Raw genomic sequence first — 17,036 nt, 5'->3', positions numbered from 1 at the left:
GTGTTGGGGGATCAGGCCCTGTCTGGTAGATAGCTTTGTTGTGGTGTTGGGGGATCAGGCCTTGTCTGGTGGATATCTTGTGTTATGGTATTCTGGGATCAGGCCTTGTCTGGTGGATATCTTGTGTTATGGTATTCTGGGATCAGGCCTTGTCTGGTGGATATCTTGTGTTATGGTATTTTGGGATCAGGCCTTGTCTGGTGGATATCTTGTGTTATGGTATTTTGGGATCAGGCCTTGTCTGGTGGATATCTTGTGTTATGGTATTCTGGGATCAGGCCTTGTCTGGTGGATATCTTGTGTTATGGTATTCTGGGATCAGGCCTTGTCTGGTGGATATCTTGTGTTATGGTGTTCTGGGATCAGGCCTTGTCTGGTGGATATCTTGTGTTATGGTATTCTGGGATCAGGCCTTGTCTGGTGGATATCTTGTGTTATGGTATTCTGGGATCAGGCCTTGTCTGGTGGATATCTTGTGTTATGGTATTTTGGGATCAGGCCTTGTCTGGTGGATATCTTGTGTTATGGTGTTCTGGGATCAGGCCCTGTCTAGTAGATAGCTTTGTTGTGGTGTTAGGGGATCAGGCCTTGTCTAGTAGATAGCTTTGTTGTGGTGTTAGGGGATCAGGCCTTGTCTAGTAGATAGCTTTGTTGTGGTATTGTGAGATTGGGCCGTGCTCTGGAATGAGGCTAATGCTGTCACCATGGTGATGGATGGAGATGCATTGAGTCCAGGCCCTGCTCTGGTAGACGTTAGTCAGCCAATGGGCTCTGACCACCAAGATTTGAAAGGATGCAACGTGTCTAGAAAAACAGAGAGAGATGAACACGGTCCCTCTGCTGCTTCTCTGAATTGGCAACAAGATAACAGCTGTCTATCTGTCGGTCTCCAGCCTTGAAAACACATTTCAATGTTTGACGTTGATGTGACATTAAGCAGGTATCTAAAAAGTGAAATAGACAGAATAACCTTCAGATAATTATGGTTTTAAGTGAAACTCAGCTTTCTTTGGCAATATCTTCTCCAAACCAACTCTCGGTACACTGCTGTCGTGTGTGTGTGTGTGTGTTTGTGTGTGTTTGTGTGTGTGTGTGTGTGTGTGTGTGTGTGTGTGTGTGTGTGTGTGTGTGTGTGTGTGTGTGTGTGTGTGTGTGTGTGTGTGTGTGTGTGTGTGTGTGTGTGTGTGTGTGTGTGTCCTACCTCTCTTTGTGAGCTGGATGTTAGCCTGCCGTCTGCCGTTGCCATTCTCCACGAAGCAGGAGTAGTTCCCCAGATCAGCCTCTTCCACCGAGTCAATGGTCAGGGTGATCGACACCTCCTGCTCTCCCAGGTGCTCCCGGATAAGACTACAGAGAAGACAATAGAAGAGGAGAAGAGAATAGGAGAGGAGAGAAGCAGAGAGGAGAGGAGAGGAGAACGTAGAGAAAAGGGGAGGAGAAGAGAGAAGAGGAGAGGAGAAGAGAGAAGAGAGGAGAGGAGAAGAGAGAAGAGAGGAGAGGAGAAGAGAGAAGGGAGAAGAGAGGAGGGAGAACAGAGAAGAGAAAGTCTCTGTGATGATTCTGTCTGTGATTGATTGACAATTACCAAGCATTATCCCCCTCACTGTGACTTGATTACCCAGGAGGGCTGGCTTGGGGGGCAGATTAGCGAGGATGCTAATTACACTGGAGATGTGACTTGACATGAATTCACCTTGATGCAGATTGTGGACAGAACAGCATTACAAGCCACAAGTGATGGTACACTTTACAAACCATGGATGACCGTAATACCACAGTCAGTCATCATTTCTACAGACTTTACAGTCATTTCATTGAAAGTCAACAGCATTGTTTCAGCTCGCACAGTGTTGTAAGATAACTAGCTAAATAATGAGGTTGAAAAAGTATCTTGTTATAGCGGCATGCTGCTATGGAAACGGAGGAACGGCAGAGAAAAACAATATGAGTTAAAGAGTAAAGGAATCTCTCCTGCTCGGCACACACAGAGCAGGCGGAACAAATAGAAAAATAATGATCTCTATTCTTTAGTGTTTACACATATCGGCCGCCATTCTGTCTCTTTTATGACACTGAGCCTAATAATGCGAAAAGACAACTGTACGAATGTCTCTTGCTGTTGTTCTCCTCTCCCTTGGGGACACTTGAATGTGGTTCAGAACTATCAATCCCATTTCTCCTCTTCATCATGTCTGGGAAGCATGGGGGAAGTTCATCAGGTCAATTACACAGTGCAGTACAGATGGTGGAAGTGGAAGGCACACTGACATGGGGAATCTAGTATTTACAGTTGTGGTAATGCCCTTAGCTTTCCAACACCCAACTGCTTCTAACTGAGGCTCCATGAAGGATCCATGAAGGAGATAAGGTGGCAAGACCTGTTGGACTAGGAGAGGAGGAGGTGGAGGAGGGTGGGGGGGAGAGGTGAAGGAAGGGGAGAGGAGGAGGTGAGGAGGTTGGTGGGAGGAGGTTGGAGGGAGGAGTGGGAGGAAGTGGAGAGGAGGTGGAGGAGGGGAGAGGAAGAGGTGTCAGGAGGGGGAGAGGAAGTGGTGGAGGAAGGGGGAGGAGGAGGTGAGAAGGGGGAGGAGGTTGGTGGAAGGAGGGGGAGGAAGTGGAGAGGAGGTAGAGGAGGGGAGAGGAGGAGGTGGGAGGAGGAAATGGCAGAAGGTGTTGGAGGAAGTGGAGAGGAGGTGAGAGTAGGGAGGAGGAAGGCAGGAGGAGTTTGTTAGGGAGACAGAGAAGGGATATAGAGACTGACGTGGAGACATTCAACAGACTATATAGTAGACTAGATACAGAGACTGACGTGGAGACATTCAACAGACTATATAGTAGACTAGATACAGAGGCTGACGTGGAGACGTTCAACAGACTATATAGTAGATTAGATACAGAGGCTGACATGGAGACATTCAACAGACTATATAGTAGACTAGATACAGAGGCTGACATGGAGACATTCAACAGACTAATTAGTAGACTAGATACAGAGACTGACGTGGAGACGTTCAACAGACTATATAGTAGACTAGATACAGAGACTGACGTGGAGACGTTCAACAGACTATATAGTAGACTAGATACAGAGACTGACGTGGAGATGTTCAACAGACTATATAGTAGACTAGATACAGAGACTGACGTGGAGACGTTCAACAGACTATATAGTAGACTAGATACAGAGGCTGACGTGGAGACGTTCAACAGACTATATAGTAGACTAGATACAGAGGCTGACGTGGAGACGTTCAACAGACTATATAGTAGACTAGATACAGAGACTGACGTGGAGACATTCAACAGACTATATAGTAGACTAGATACAGAGACTGACGTGGAGACATTCAACAGACTATATAGTAGACTAGATACAGAGGCTGACGTGGAGACGTTCAACAGACTATATAGTAGACTAGATACAGAGACTGACGTGGAGACATTCAACAGACTATATAGTAGACTAGATACAGAGACTGACGTGGAGACATTCAACAGACTATATAGTAGACTAGATACAGAGGCTGACGTGGAGACATTCAACAGACTATATAGTAGACTAGATACAGAGGCTGACGTGGAGACGTTCAACAGACTATATAGTAGACTAGATACAGAGACTGACGTGGAGACGTTCAACAGACTATATAGTAGACTAGATACAGAGACTGACGTGGAGACGTTCAACAGACTATATAGTAGACTAGATACATAGACTGACGTGGAGACCTTCAACAGACTATATAGTAGACTAGATACAGAGGCTGACGTGGAGACGTTCAACAGACTATATAGTAGACTAGATACATAGACTGACGTGGAGACGTTCAACAGACTATATAGTAGACTAGATACAGAGGCTGACGTGGAGACGTTCAACAGACTATATAGTAGACTAGATACAGAGGCTGACGTGGAGACATTCAACAGACTAATTAGTAGACTAGATACAGAGACTGACGTGGAGACGTTCAACAGACTATATAGTAGACTAGATACAGAGACTGACGTGGAGACATTCAACAGACTAATTAGTAGACTAGATACAGAGACTGACGTGGAGACGTTCAACAGACTATATAGTAGACTAGATACAGAGGCTGACGTGGAGATGTTCAACAGACTATATAGTAGACTAGATACAGAGGCTGACGTGGAGATGTTCAACAGACTATATAGTAGACTAGATACAGAGACTGACGTGGAGACGTTCAACAGACTATATAGTAGACTAGATACAGAGACTGACGTGGAGACGTTCAACAGACTATATAGTAGACTAGATACAGAGACTGACGTGGAGATGTTCAACAGACTATATAGTAGACTAGATACAGAGACTGACGTGGAGACGTTCAACAGACTATATAGTAGACTAGATACAGAGGCTGACGTGGAGACGTTCAACAGACTATATAGTAGACTAGATACAGAGACTGACGTGGAGATGTTCAACAGACTATATAGTAGACTAGATACAGAGACTGACGTGGAGACGTTCAACAGACTATATAGTAGACTAGATACAGAGGCTGACGTGGAGACGTTCAACAGACTATATAGTAGACTAGATACAGAGACTGACGTGGAGACGTTCAACAGACTATATAGTAGACTAGATACAGAGACTGACGTGGAGACGTGCAACAGACTATATAGTAGACTAGATACAGAGGCTGACGTGGAGACGTTCAACAGACTATATAGTAGACTAGATGCAGAGACTGACGTGGAGACGTTCAACAGACTATATAGTAGACTAGATACATAGACTGACGTGGAGACGTGCAACAGACTATATAGTAGACTAGATACAGAGACTGACGTGGAGACGTTCAACAGACTATATAGTATACTAGATACAGAGGCTGACGTGGAGACGTTCAACAGACTATATAGTAGACTAGATACAGAGGCTGACGTGGAGACATTCAACAGACTATATAGTAGACTAGATACAGAGACTGACGTGGAGACGTTCAACAGACTATATAGTAGACTAGATACAGAGGCTGACGTGGAGACGTTCAACAGACTATATAGTAGACTAGATGCAGAGACTGACGTGGAGACGTTCAACAGACTATATAGTAGACTAGATACAGAGGCTGACATGGAGACGTTCAACAAACTATATAGTATACTAGATACAGAGGCTGACGTGGAGACGTTCAACAGACTATATAGTAGACTAGATGCAGAGACTGACGTGGAGACGTTCAACAGACTATATAGTAGACTAGATACAGAGACTGACGTGGAGACGTTCAACAGACTATATAGTAGACTAGATGCAGAGACTGACGTGGAGACGTTCAACAGACTATATAGTAGACTAGATACAGAGGCTGACATGGAGACGTTCAACAAACTATATAGTAGACTAGATACAGAGGCTGACGTGGAGACATTAGACAGACTAATTAGTAGACTAGATACAGAGACTGACGTGGAGATGTTCAACAGACTATATAGTAGACTAGATACAGAGGCTGACGTGGAGACATTCAACAGACTAATTAGTAGACTAGATACAGAGACTGACGTGGAGATGTTCAACAGACTATATAGTATACTAGATACAGAGGCTGACGTGGAGACATTCAACAGACTAATTAGTAGACTAGATACAGAGACTGACGTGGAGACGTTCAACAGACTATATAGTAGACTAGATACAGAGACTGACGTGGAGATGTTCAACGGACTATATAGTATACTAGATACAGAGGCTGACGTGGAGACATTCAACAGACTAATTAGTAGACTAGATACAGAGACTGACGTGGAGACGTTCAACAGACTATATAGTAGACTAGATACAGAGACTGACGTGGAGATGTTCAACAGACTATATAGTATACTAGATACAGAGGCTGACGTGGAGACATTCAACAGACTAATTAGTAGACTAGATACAGAGACTGACGTGGAGACGTTCAACAGACTATATAGTAGACTAGATACAGAGACTGACGTGGAGATGTTCAACAGACTATATAGTAGACTAGATACAGAGGCTGACGTGGAGACGTTCAACAGACTATATAGTAGACTAGATACAGAGACTGACGTGGAGACGTTCAACAGACTATATAGTAGACTAGATACAGAGACTGACGTGGAGACGTTCAACAGACTATATAGTAGACTAGATACAGAGACTGACGTGGAGATGTTCAACAGACTATATAGTAGACTAGATACAGAGACTGACGTGGAGACGTTCAACAGACTATATAGTAGACTAGATACAGAGGCTGACGTGGAGACGTTCAACAGACTATATAGTAGACTAGATACAGAGGCTGACGTGGAGACGTTCAACAGACTATATAGTAGACTAGATACAGAGACTGACGTGGAGACATTCAACAGACTATATAGTAGACTAGATACAGAGACTGACGTGGAGACATTCAACAGACTATATAGTAGACTAGATACAGAGGCTGACGTGGAGACGTTCAACAGACTATATAGTAGACTAGATACAGAGACTGACGTGGAGACATTCAACAGACTATATAGTAGACTAGATACAGAGACTGACGTGGAGACATTCAACAGACTATATAGTAGACTAGATACAGAGGCTGACGTGGAGACATTCAACAGACTATATAGTAGACTAGATACAGAGGCTGACGTGGAGACGTTCAACAGACTATATAGTAGACTAGATACAGAGACTGACGTGGAGACGTTCAACAGACTATATAGTAGACTAGATACAGAGACTGACGTGGAGACGTTCAACAGACTATATAGTAGACTAGATACATAGACTGACGTGGAGACCTTCAACAGACTATATAGTAGACTAGATACAGAGGCTGACGTGGAGACGTTCAACAGACTATATAGTAGACTAGATACATAGACTGACGTGGAGACGTTCAACAGACTATATAGTAGACTAGATACAGAGGCTGACGTGGAGACGTTCAACAGACTATATAGTAGACTAGATACAGAGGCTGACGTGGAGACGTTCAACAGACTATATAGTAGACTAGATACAGAGGCTGACGTGGAGACGTTCAACAGACTATATAGTAGACTAGATACAGAGGCTGACGTGGAGACATTCAACAGACTATATAGTAGACTAGATACATAGACTGACGTGGAGACCTTCAACAGACTATATAGTAGACTAGATACAGAGGCTGACGTGGAGACGTTCAACAGACTATATAGTAGACTAGATGCAGAGACTGACGTGGAGACGTTCAACAGACTATATAGTAGACTAGATACAGAGGCTGACGTGGAGACGTGCAACAGACTATATAGTAGACTAGATACAGAGGCTGACGTGGAGACGTTCAACAGACTATATAGTAGACTAGATACAGAGGCTGACGTGGAGACGTTCAACAGACTATATAGTAGACTAGATACAGAGACTGACGTGGAGACGTTCAACAGACTATATAGTAGACTAGATACAGAGGCTGATGTGGAGACCTTCAACAGACTATATAGTAGACTAGATACAGAGGCTGACGTGGAGACGTTCAACAGACTATATAGTAGACTAGATGCAGAGACTGACGTGGAGACGTTCAACAGACTATATAGTAGACTAGATGCAGAGACTGACGTGGAGACGTTCAACAGACTATATAGTAGACTAGATACAGAGGCTGACGTGGAGACGTTCAACAGACTATATAGTAGACTAGATACAGAGGCTGACGTGGAGACATTCAACAGACTATATAGTAGACTAGATACAGAGGCTGACGTGGAGACGTTCAACAGACTATATAGTAGACTAGATACAGAGACTGATGTGGAGACATTCAACAGACTATATAGTATACTAGATACAGAGGCTGACGTGGAGACGTTCAACAGACTATATAGTAGACTAGATACAGAGACTGACGTGGAGACGTTCAGCAGACTATATAGTAGACTAGATACAGAGACTGACGTGGAGACATTCAACAGACTATATAGTAGACTAGATACAGAGGCTGACGTGGAGACATTCAACAGACTATATAGTAGACTAGATACAGAGACTGACGTGGAGACGTTCAACAGACTATATAGTAGACTAGATACAGAGACTGACGTGGAGACGTTCAGCAGACTATATAGTAGACTAGATACAGAGACTGACGTGGAGACATTCAACAGACTATATAGTAGACTAGATACAGAGGCTGACGTGGAGACATTCAACAGACTATATAGTAGACTAGATACAGAGACTGACGTGGAGACGTTCAACAGACTATATAGTAGACTAGATACAGAGACTGACGTGGAGACGTTCAACAGACTATATAGTAGACTAGATACAGAGACTGACGTGGAGACGTTCAGCAGACTATATAGTAGACTAGATACAGAGACTGACGTGGAGACATTCAACAGACTATATAGTAGACTAGATACAGAGGCTGACGTGGAGACATTCAACAGACTATATAGTAGACTAGATACAGAGACTGACGTGGAGACGTTCAACAGACTATATAGTAGACTAGATACAGAGACTGACGTGGAGACGTTCAACAGACTATATAGTAGACTAGATACAGAGACTGACGTGGAGACGTTCAACAGACTATATAGTAGACTAGATACAGAGGCTGACGTGGAGACGTTCAACAGACTATATAGTAGACTAGATACAGAGGCTGACGTGGAGACGTGCAACAGACTATATAGTAGACTAGATACAGAGGCTGACGTGGAGACGTTCAACAGACTATATAGTAGACTAGATACAGAGACTGACGTGGAGACGTTCAACAGACTATATAGTATACTAGATACAGAGGCTGACGTGGAGACGTTCAACAGACTATATAGTAGACTAGATACAGAGGCTGACGTGGAGACGTTCAACAGACTATATAGTAGACTAGATACAGAGACTGACGTGGAGACGTTCAACAGACTATATAGTATACTAGATACAGAGGCTGACGTGGAGACGTTCAACAGACTATATAGTAGACTAGATACAGAGACTGACGTGGAGACGTTCAACAGACTATATAGTAGACTAGATACAGAGGCTGACGTGGAGACGTTCAACAGACTATATAGTAGACTAGATACAGAGACTGACGTGGAGACGTTCAACAGACTATATAGTAGACTAGATACAGAGACTGACGTGGAGACGTTCAACAGACTATATAGTAGACTAGATACAGAGGCTGACGTGGAGACGTTCAACAGACTATATAGTAGACTAGATACAGAGACTGACGTGGAGACGTTCAACAGACTATATAGTAGACTAGATACAGAGACTGACGTGGAGACGTTCAACAGACTATATAGTATACTAGATACAGAGGCTGACGTGGAGACGTTCAACAGACTATATAGTATACTAGATACAGAGGCTGACGTGGAGACGTTCAACAGACTATATAGTAGACTAGATACAGAGACTGACGTGGAGACGTTCAACAGACTATATAGTAGACTAGATACAGAGACTGACGTGGAGACGTTCAACAGACTATATAGTATACTAGATACAGAGGCTGACGTGGAGACGTTCAACAGACTATATAGTATACTAGATACAGAGGCTGACGTGGAGACGTTCAACAGACTATATAGTAGACTAGATACAGAGACTGACGTGGAGACGTTCAACAGACTATATAGTAGACTAGATACAGAGGCTGACGTGGAGACGTTCAACAGACTATATAGTAGACTAGATACAGAGGCTGACGTGGAGACGTTCAACAGACTATATAGTATACTAGATACAGAGGCTGACGTGTAGACGTTCAACAGACTATATAGTAGACTAGATACAGAGACTAACGTGGAGACATTCAACACACTATATAGTAGACTAGATACAGAGACTGACGTGGAGACGTTCAACAGACTATATAGTAGACTAGATACAGAGACTGACGTGGAGACGTTCAACAGACTATATAGTAGACTAGATACAGAGGCTGACATGGAGACATTCAACAGACTATATAGTAGACTAGATACAGAGACTAACGTGGAGACATTCAACACACTATATAGTAGACTAGATACAGAGACTGACGTGGAGACGTTCAACAGACTATATAGTAGACTAGATACAGAGACTGACGTGGAGACGTCACCCGTTTCAGCCCATCATATAACCCAGAGGTGTTATGTGTGAGAGGTAATACAGAGCAGTCCTTCTGGTTTATCTTTAGATGAGAGGATAACATGACATACATCATGGAGTGGTCTGGTCTCCAATTGATATGTGGTACAGAGACGGTGATATCTCTTATAATGCACTCCTCCATCCCTACTGTTCTAATGATCTCGTTCCTGAATGACTTCAGTCCTCTCTTGAGAGAGTTGAAGCATCTGTAATCATTTGATCAAGTGGAATCACTGTACGGTAATTCACAAACAAGAGAACAAAATCATTTGAGGATGGGGAGTTACCGGGGTGATAGACGACTAAATCCCTCTCCATGATGAAGGAAGTTTCGGATGAACTTCCCCAACGGCATGGAGCCCAGACCAGGCTTTGTGGAATCTAGCTCTGACTACATTGATTCTCCCAAGATCAACACTTCAAAACATTTGAATTATTAAACGGCCACCTTGTCCCTATGTTTGTCCTCTGTAGTTGTGTTCCTTTCTGTTTGCTGGAATCCATACTATTTCAATAAACGGTAATCAAATATAACCACAGACTGTTTGCTCATTGCTGTTGTTCTAAGATGGCATTTCAGCACAAATGCACATGTGCCAATCTCAACAAGTAAACAGTCGGTGGTGGTATTTGATTCATGTTTGTTGAAAAGGTATGCATTTCAGCAAACAAAGAAAGGAACGCAACTACAGACGACATCATCACTCTCTATCCCTCTTATCCTCCTCCATCCCTCTCTATCCCTCTTATCCTCCTCCATCCCTCTCTATCCCTCTTATCCTCCTCCATCCCTCTCAGCCCTCTTATCCTCCTCCATCCCTCTCCAGCCCTCTTATCCCCCTCCATCCCTCTCTATCCCTCTTATCCTCCTCCATCCCTCTTATTCTCCTCCATCCCTCTCCATCCCTCTTATCCTCCTCCATCCCTCTATATCCCTCTTATCCTCCTCCATCCCTCTTATCCCCCTCCATCCCTCTATATCCCTCTTATCCTCCTCCATCCCTCTTATTCTCCTCCATCCCTCTTATCCTCCTCCATCCCTCCTATCCTCCTCCATCCCTCTTATCCTCCTCCATCCCTTTTATCCTCCTCCATCCCTCTCAGCCATCTTATCCTCCTCCATCCCTCTCAGCCCTCTTATCCTCCTCCATCCCTCTTATCCTCCTCCATCCCTCCTAGCCATCTTATCCTCCTCCATCCCTCTCCAGCCCTCTTATCCTCCTCCATCCCTCTTATCCTCCTCCATCCCTCTTATCCTCCTCCATCCCTCTCAGCCCTCTTATCCTCCTCCATCCCTCTCAGCCATCTTATCCTCCTCCATCCCTCTCAGCCCTCTTATCCTCCTCCATCCCTCTTATCCTCCTCCATCCCTCCTATCCCTCTTATCCTCCTCCATCCCTCTCAGCCCTCTTATCCTCCTCCATCCCTCTCAGCCATCTTATCCTCCTCCATCCCTCTCCAGCCCTCTTATCCTTCTCCATCCCTCTCCAGCCCTCTTATCCTCCTCCATCCCTCTCCAGCCCTCTTATCCTCCTCCATCCCTCTCTATACTTCTCCATCCCTCTCCAGCCCTCTTATCCTCCTCCATCCCTCTCTATACTTCTCCATCCCTCTCCATTCTCCTCAATTCCTCTCAGCCTTCTTATCCTCCTCCATCCCTCTCTATACTTCTCCATCCCTCTCCAGCCCTCTTATCTTCCTACATCCCTCTCCAGCCCTCTTATCCTCCTCCATCCCTCTCTATACGTCTCCATCCTCCTCCATCCCTCTATATCCTCCTCCATCCCTCTTATCCTCCTCTATTCCTCTCTATACTTCTCCATCCCTCTCCATTCTCCTCCATCCCTCTCCAGCCCTCTTATCCTCCTCCCTCCTCCTCCATCCCTCTATATCCCTCTCCATCCTCCACCATCCCTCTCCACCCCTCTCCATAGTTTGGTCAGCCAGGCAGCGACAGGGGACCGTGAGGCTGAAGGATGAATCTCCACTGATGGCTTTTTTTGAATCATCATGGGTCAGATCTGTCTCTGTAGAAAAGCATTGGGAATCATCATGGGTCAGATCTGTCTCTGTAGAAAAGCATTAGGAATCATCATGGGTCAGATCTGTCTCTGTAGAAAAGCATTAGGAATCATCATGGGTCAGATCTGTCTCTGTAGAAAAGCATTAGGAATCATCATGGGTCAGATCTGTCTCTGTAGAAAAGCATTAGGAATCATCATGGGTCAGATCTGTCTCCGTAGAAAAGCATTAGGAATCATCATTGGTCAGATCTGTCTCCGTAGAAAAGCATTAGGAATCATCATGGGTCAGATCTGTCTCCGTAGAAAAGCATTAGGAATCATCATGGGTCAGATCTGTCTCTGTAGAAAAGCATTAGGAATCATCATGGGTCAGATCTGTCTCTGTAGAAAAGCATTAGGAATCATCATGGGTCAGATCTGTCTCTGTAGAAAACCATTGGGAATCATCATGGGTCAGATCTGTCTCTGTAGAAAACCATTGGGAATCATCATGGGTCAGATCTGTCTCTGTAGAAAACCATTGGGAATCATCATGGGTCAGATCTGTCTCTGTAGAAAACCATTGGGAATCATCATGGGTCAAATCTGTCTCTGTAGAAAACCATTGGGAATCATCATGGGTCAGATCTGTCTCTGTAGAAAAGCATTAGGAATCATCATGGGTCAGATCTGTCTCTGTAGAAAAGCATTAGGAATCATCATGGGTCAGATCTGTCTCTGTAGAAAAGCATTAGGAATCATCATGGGTCAGATCTGTCTCTGTAGAAAAGCATTGGAAATCATCATGGGTCAGATCTGTCTCTGTAGAAAAGCATTAGGAATCATCATGGGTCAGATCTGTCTCTGTAGAAAAGCATTAGGAATCATCATGGGTCAGATCTGTCTCTGTAGAAAACCATTGGGAATCATCATGGGTCAGATCTGTCTCTGTAGAAAAGCATTAGGAATCATCATGGGTCAGATCTGTCTCTGTAGAAAAGCATTAGGAATCATCATGGGTCAGATCTGTCTCCGTAGAAAAGCATTAGGAATCATCATGGGTCAGATCTGTCTCTGTAGAAAAGCATTAGGAATCATCATGGGTCAGATCTGTCTCTGTAGAAAAGCATTAGGAATCATCATGGGTCAGATCTGTCTCCGTAGAAAAGCATTAGGAATCATCATGGGTCAGATCTGTTTCCGTAGAAAAGCATTAGGAATCATCATGGGTCAGATCTGTCTCTGTAGAAAAGCATTAGGAATCATCATGGGTCAGACCTGTCTCTGTAGAAAAGCATTAGGAATCATCATGGGTCAGACCTGTCTCTGTAGAAAAGCATTAGGAATCATCATGGGTCAGACCTGTCTCTGTAGAAAAGCATTAGGAATCATCATGGGTCAGACCTGTCTCTGTAGAAAAGCATTAGGAATCATCATGGGTCAGACCTGTCTCTGTAGAAAAGCATTAGGAATCATCATGGGTCAGACCTGTCTCTGTAGAAAAGCATTAGGAATCATCATGGGTCAGATCTGTCTCTGTAGAAAAGCATTAGGAATCATCATGGGTCAGATCTGTCTCTGTAGAAAAGCATTAGGAATCATCATGGGTCAGATCTGTCTCTGTAGAAAACCATTGGAAATCATCATGGGTCAGATCTGTCTCTGTAGAAAAGCATTAGGAATCAACATGGGTCAGATCTGTCTCTGTAGAAAAGCATTAGGAATCATCATGGGTCAGATCTGTCTCCGTAGAAAAGCATTAGGAATCATCATGGGTCAGATCTGTCTCCGTAGAAAACCATTGGGAATCATCATGGGTCAGATCTGTCTCCGTAGAAAACCATTGGGAATCATCATGGGTCAGATCTGTCTCCGTAGAAAAGCATTAGGAATCATCATGGGTCAGATCTGTCTCTGTAGAAAACCATTGGGAATCATCATGGGTCAGATCTGTCTCTGTAGAAAAGCATTAGGAATCATCATGGGTCAGATCTGTTTCCGTAGAAAAGCATTAGGAATCATCATGGGTCAGATCTGTTTCCGTAGAAAAGCATTAGGAATCATCATGGGTCAGATCTGTCTCCGTAGAAAACCATTGGGAATCATCATGGGTCAGATCTGTCTCTGTAGAAAAGCATTAGGAATCATCATGGGTCAGATCTGTCTCTGTAGAAAAGCATTGGGAATCATCATGGGTCAGATCTGTCTCTGTAGAAAATAATTGGGAATCATCATTTGTCAGATCTGTCTCTGTAGAAAAGCATTAGGAATCATCATGGGTCAGATCTGTTTCCGTAGAAAAGCATTGGGAATCATCATGGGTCAGATCTGTTTCCGTAGAAAAGCATTAGGAATCATCATGGGTCAGATCTGTCTCCGTATAAAAGCATTAGGAATCATCATGGGTCAGATCTGTTTCCGTAGAAAAGCATTAGGGATCATCATGGGTCAGATCTGTCTCCATCCCTCTCCATCCCTCACCACCCCTCACCACCCCTCTCCATAGTCTGTCTGTCTGTCTGTCTGTCTGTCTGTCTGTCTGTCTGTCTGTCTCTGTGTGTGTGTGTGTGTGTGTGTGTGTGTGTGTGTGTGTGTGTGTGTGTGTGTGTGTGTGTGTGTGTGTGTGTGTGTGTGTGTGTGTGTGTGTGTGTGTGTGTGTGTGTGTGTGTGTGTGTGTGTGTGTGTGTGTGAAGCTGAAGGAGGAGGCTAGATGAAAGGGTGTGGGGGTCCTTGATGTTCTCTGCAGTGAGAAGCCAGTGTGATCACACAACACCAGAAAGGAGAGAGGAAACATTGTAGGCCCCCAACACACACACACTAGATGTTTGATGAGGCTGAGAAGGTCTGACAAATCCCCCACTGATGTGCCAGTGTATATACATCAAGCCTTAATGGGGGATAGAGGAGAGAGGAGAGGAGAGGAGAGGAGAGGAGAGGAGAGGAGAGAGAGAGAGAGAGAGAGAGAGAGAGAGAGAGAGAGAGAGAGAGAGAGAGAGAGAGAGAGAGAGAGAGAGAGAGAGAGAGAGAGAGAGAGAGAGAGAGAGAGAGAGAGAGAGAGAGAGAGAGAGAGAGGAGAGGTGAGGTGAGAGAGGGAGAGGAGAGGAGAGGAGAGGAGAGGAGAGGAGAGGAGAGGAGAGGAGAGGAGAGAGAAAGGAGAGGAGAGGCAGCAGCATGTGAGTGAAGGAGGAGGAGGGTGGGTTGGAACAACCGTGAGAGCTCTCCAATCCCTGTGATTGACAGGTACCTAGGGACAGCCCCTCCTCATTTAATGCTCCTTCACATGTCAGCGTAGTATAGAGACGATTACGCTAGAGAGCCATCTGTGTGTGTGTGTGTGTGTGTGTGTTTGACAAGCATCCTCTGAATTCCTCCTGAGACTCTGATACAATACTGTATTAAAGTTTGAAGGTGAGAGAGAGGTTATGACAATGTCATCCAAGATTAGGGGTGTTACATCACTTGGTTGCTTTCCCACAGGGTCTCCTTCCATGTGTGCAAGGGCTCTTCAGACTCACTGTAGATGGAGACCACATCTCTTGAAGACTAGGAAGCAATCTTTAATTATCTTTGATGTAATGTGTATGTAAAATATCCCTGTGAAACATTGTGCCAAATGCCCCATCTCAGAGAACACTCTTATACATTAATTTCCATTTCAAAGCCAATAGCAGATGAAATTGTGGATTTCAAGTGGGATGATGAATATGGAAACAACATCTAGTACACATGCCCACATCATAACCCTAACCCACAACATAACCCTAACCCACAACATAACCCTAACCCACATCATACCCCTAACCCACATCATACTCCTAACCCACATCATACCCCTAACCCACATCATAACCCTAACCCACATCATAACCCTAACCCACATCATACGCCTAACCCACATCATACCCCTAACCCACATCATAACCCTAACCCACATCATAACCCTAACCCACATCATACCCCTAACCCACATCATAACCCTAACCCACATCATAACCCAAGCCACATCCCTAGCACTCTGGCAGAGCTCCAGCAAAGGACTAATGTATTTATATTGAGAGATACCTGGAGAAAATCCAAGCTCTCACAGTCTTAAATCAGAATTAGACGTTCATCCATGTTTCTGAAATGAGAAATTTTGAACTGTTCCAAACGTCAAATTCTGAAGTGTTTAAGGTTAAGTTTAGGCATTAACTCTGAATGGTTAAGGTTAGGGTTAAGGTTGGGGAATTATGTGATTATATTAATTCATTTACCAGTATAGGATATTAGCCCACACAGCCTACAAGATGTCCATTCATTGTTTCACATTTAGATTTGTTTCAGTAAAATGCTAGGCTGCTGTTCAATAGGTGCAAGCCTTTCTAAATGCTCACGAGAAGCGTAATTGCTCAATACATTTTTAAGAGAAAAAAAAGAGAACTGTACAGCGCATTTGAGATATTTGCGGGTTAGAGTTGGGTGTGGGGTGTAGTTTACGGCCATCCGCATCACTAGTTTACGGCCATCCGCATCACTAGTTTACGGCCATCCGCATCACTAGTTTACAGCCATCCGCATCACTAGTTTACGGCCATCCGCATCACTAGTTTACGGCCATCCGCATCACTAGTTTACGGCCATCCGCATCACTAGTTTACGGCCATCCGCATCACTAGTTTACGGCCATCCGCATCACTAGTTTACGGCCATCCGCATCACTAGTTTACTGCCATCCGCATCACTAGTTTACGGCCATCCGCATCACTAGTTTACGGCCATCCGCATCACTAGCTTACGGCCATCCGCATCACTAGTTTACGGCCATCCGCATCACTAGTTTACGGCCATCCGCATCACTAGTTTACGGCCATCCGCATCACTAGTTTACGGCCATCCGCATCACTAGT

The 17,036-nt window shown here is 44.3% G+C and overlaps 1 protein-coding gene across 3 annotated transcripts in view; it reads right to left on the bottom strand.

The window, feature by feature from the left end:
• Positions 1-17,036, bottom strand: part of LOC118379148 (interleukin-1 receptor accessory protein-like 1) — a 593,985-nt gene that overhangs the window by 54,012 nt on the left and 522,937 nt on the right. For all 3 annotated transcript variants that reach the window (XM_052513955.1, XM_052513957.1, XM_052513956.1), the window contains exon 8: positions 1,202-1,347. In XM_052513955.1, the coding sequence (XP_052369915.1) occupies positions 1,202-1,347 (146 nt within the window). The remainder of the gene's footprint in view (positions 1-1,201; positions 1,348-17,036) is intronic.

This window comes from Oncorhynchus keta, unplaced genomic scaffold (assembly GCF_023373465.1).
Source record: "Oncorhynchus keta strain PuntledgeMale-10-30-2019 unplaced genomic scaffold, Oket_V2 Un_scaffold_14384_pilon_pilon, whole genome shotgun sequence".
Lineage (NCBI taxonomy): Eukaryota > Metazoa > Chordata > Actinopteri > Salmoniformes > Salmonidae > Oncorhynchus > Oncorhynchus keta.
Note: the sequence above shows the minus strand (reverse complement) of the source record. Positions and strands in the feature narration are given on the sequence as shown.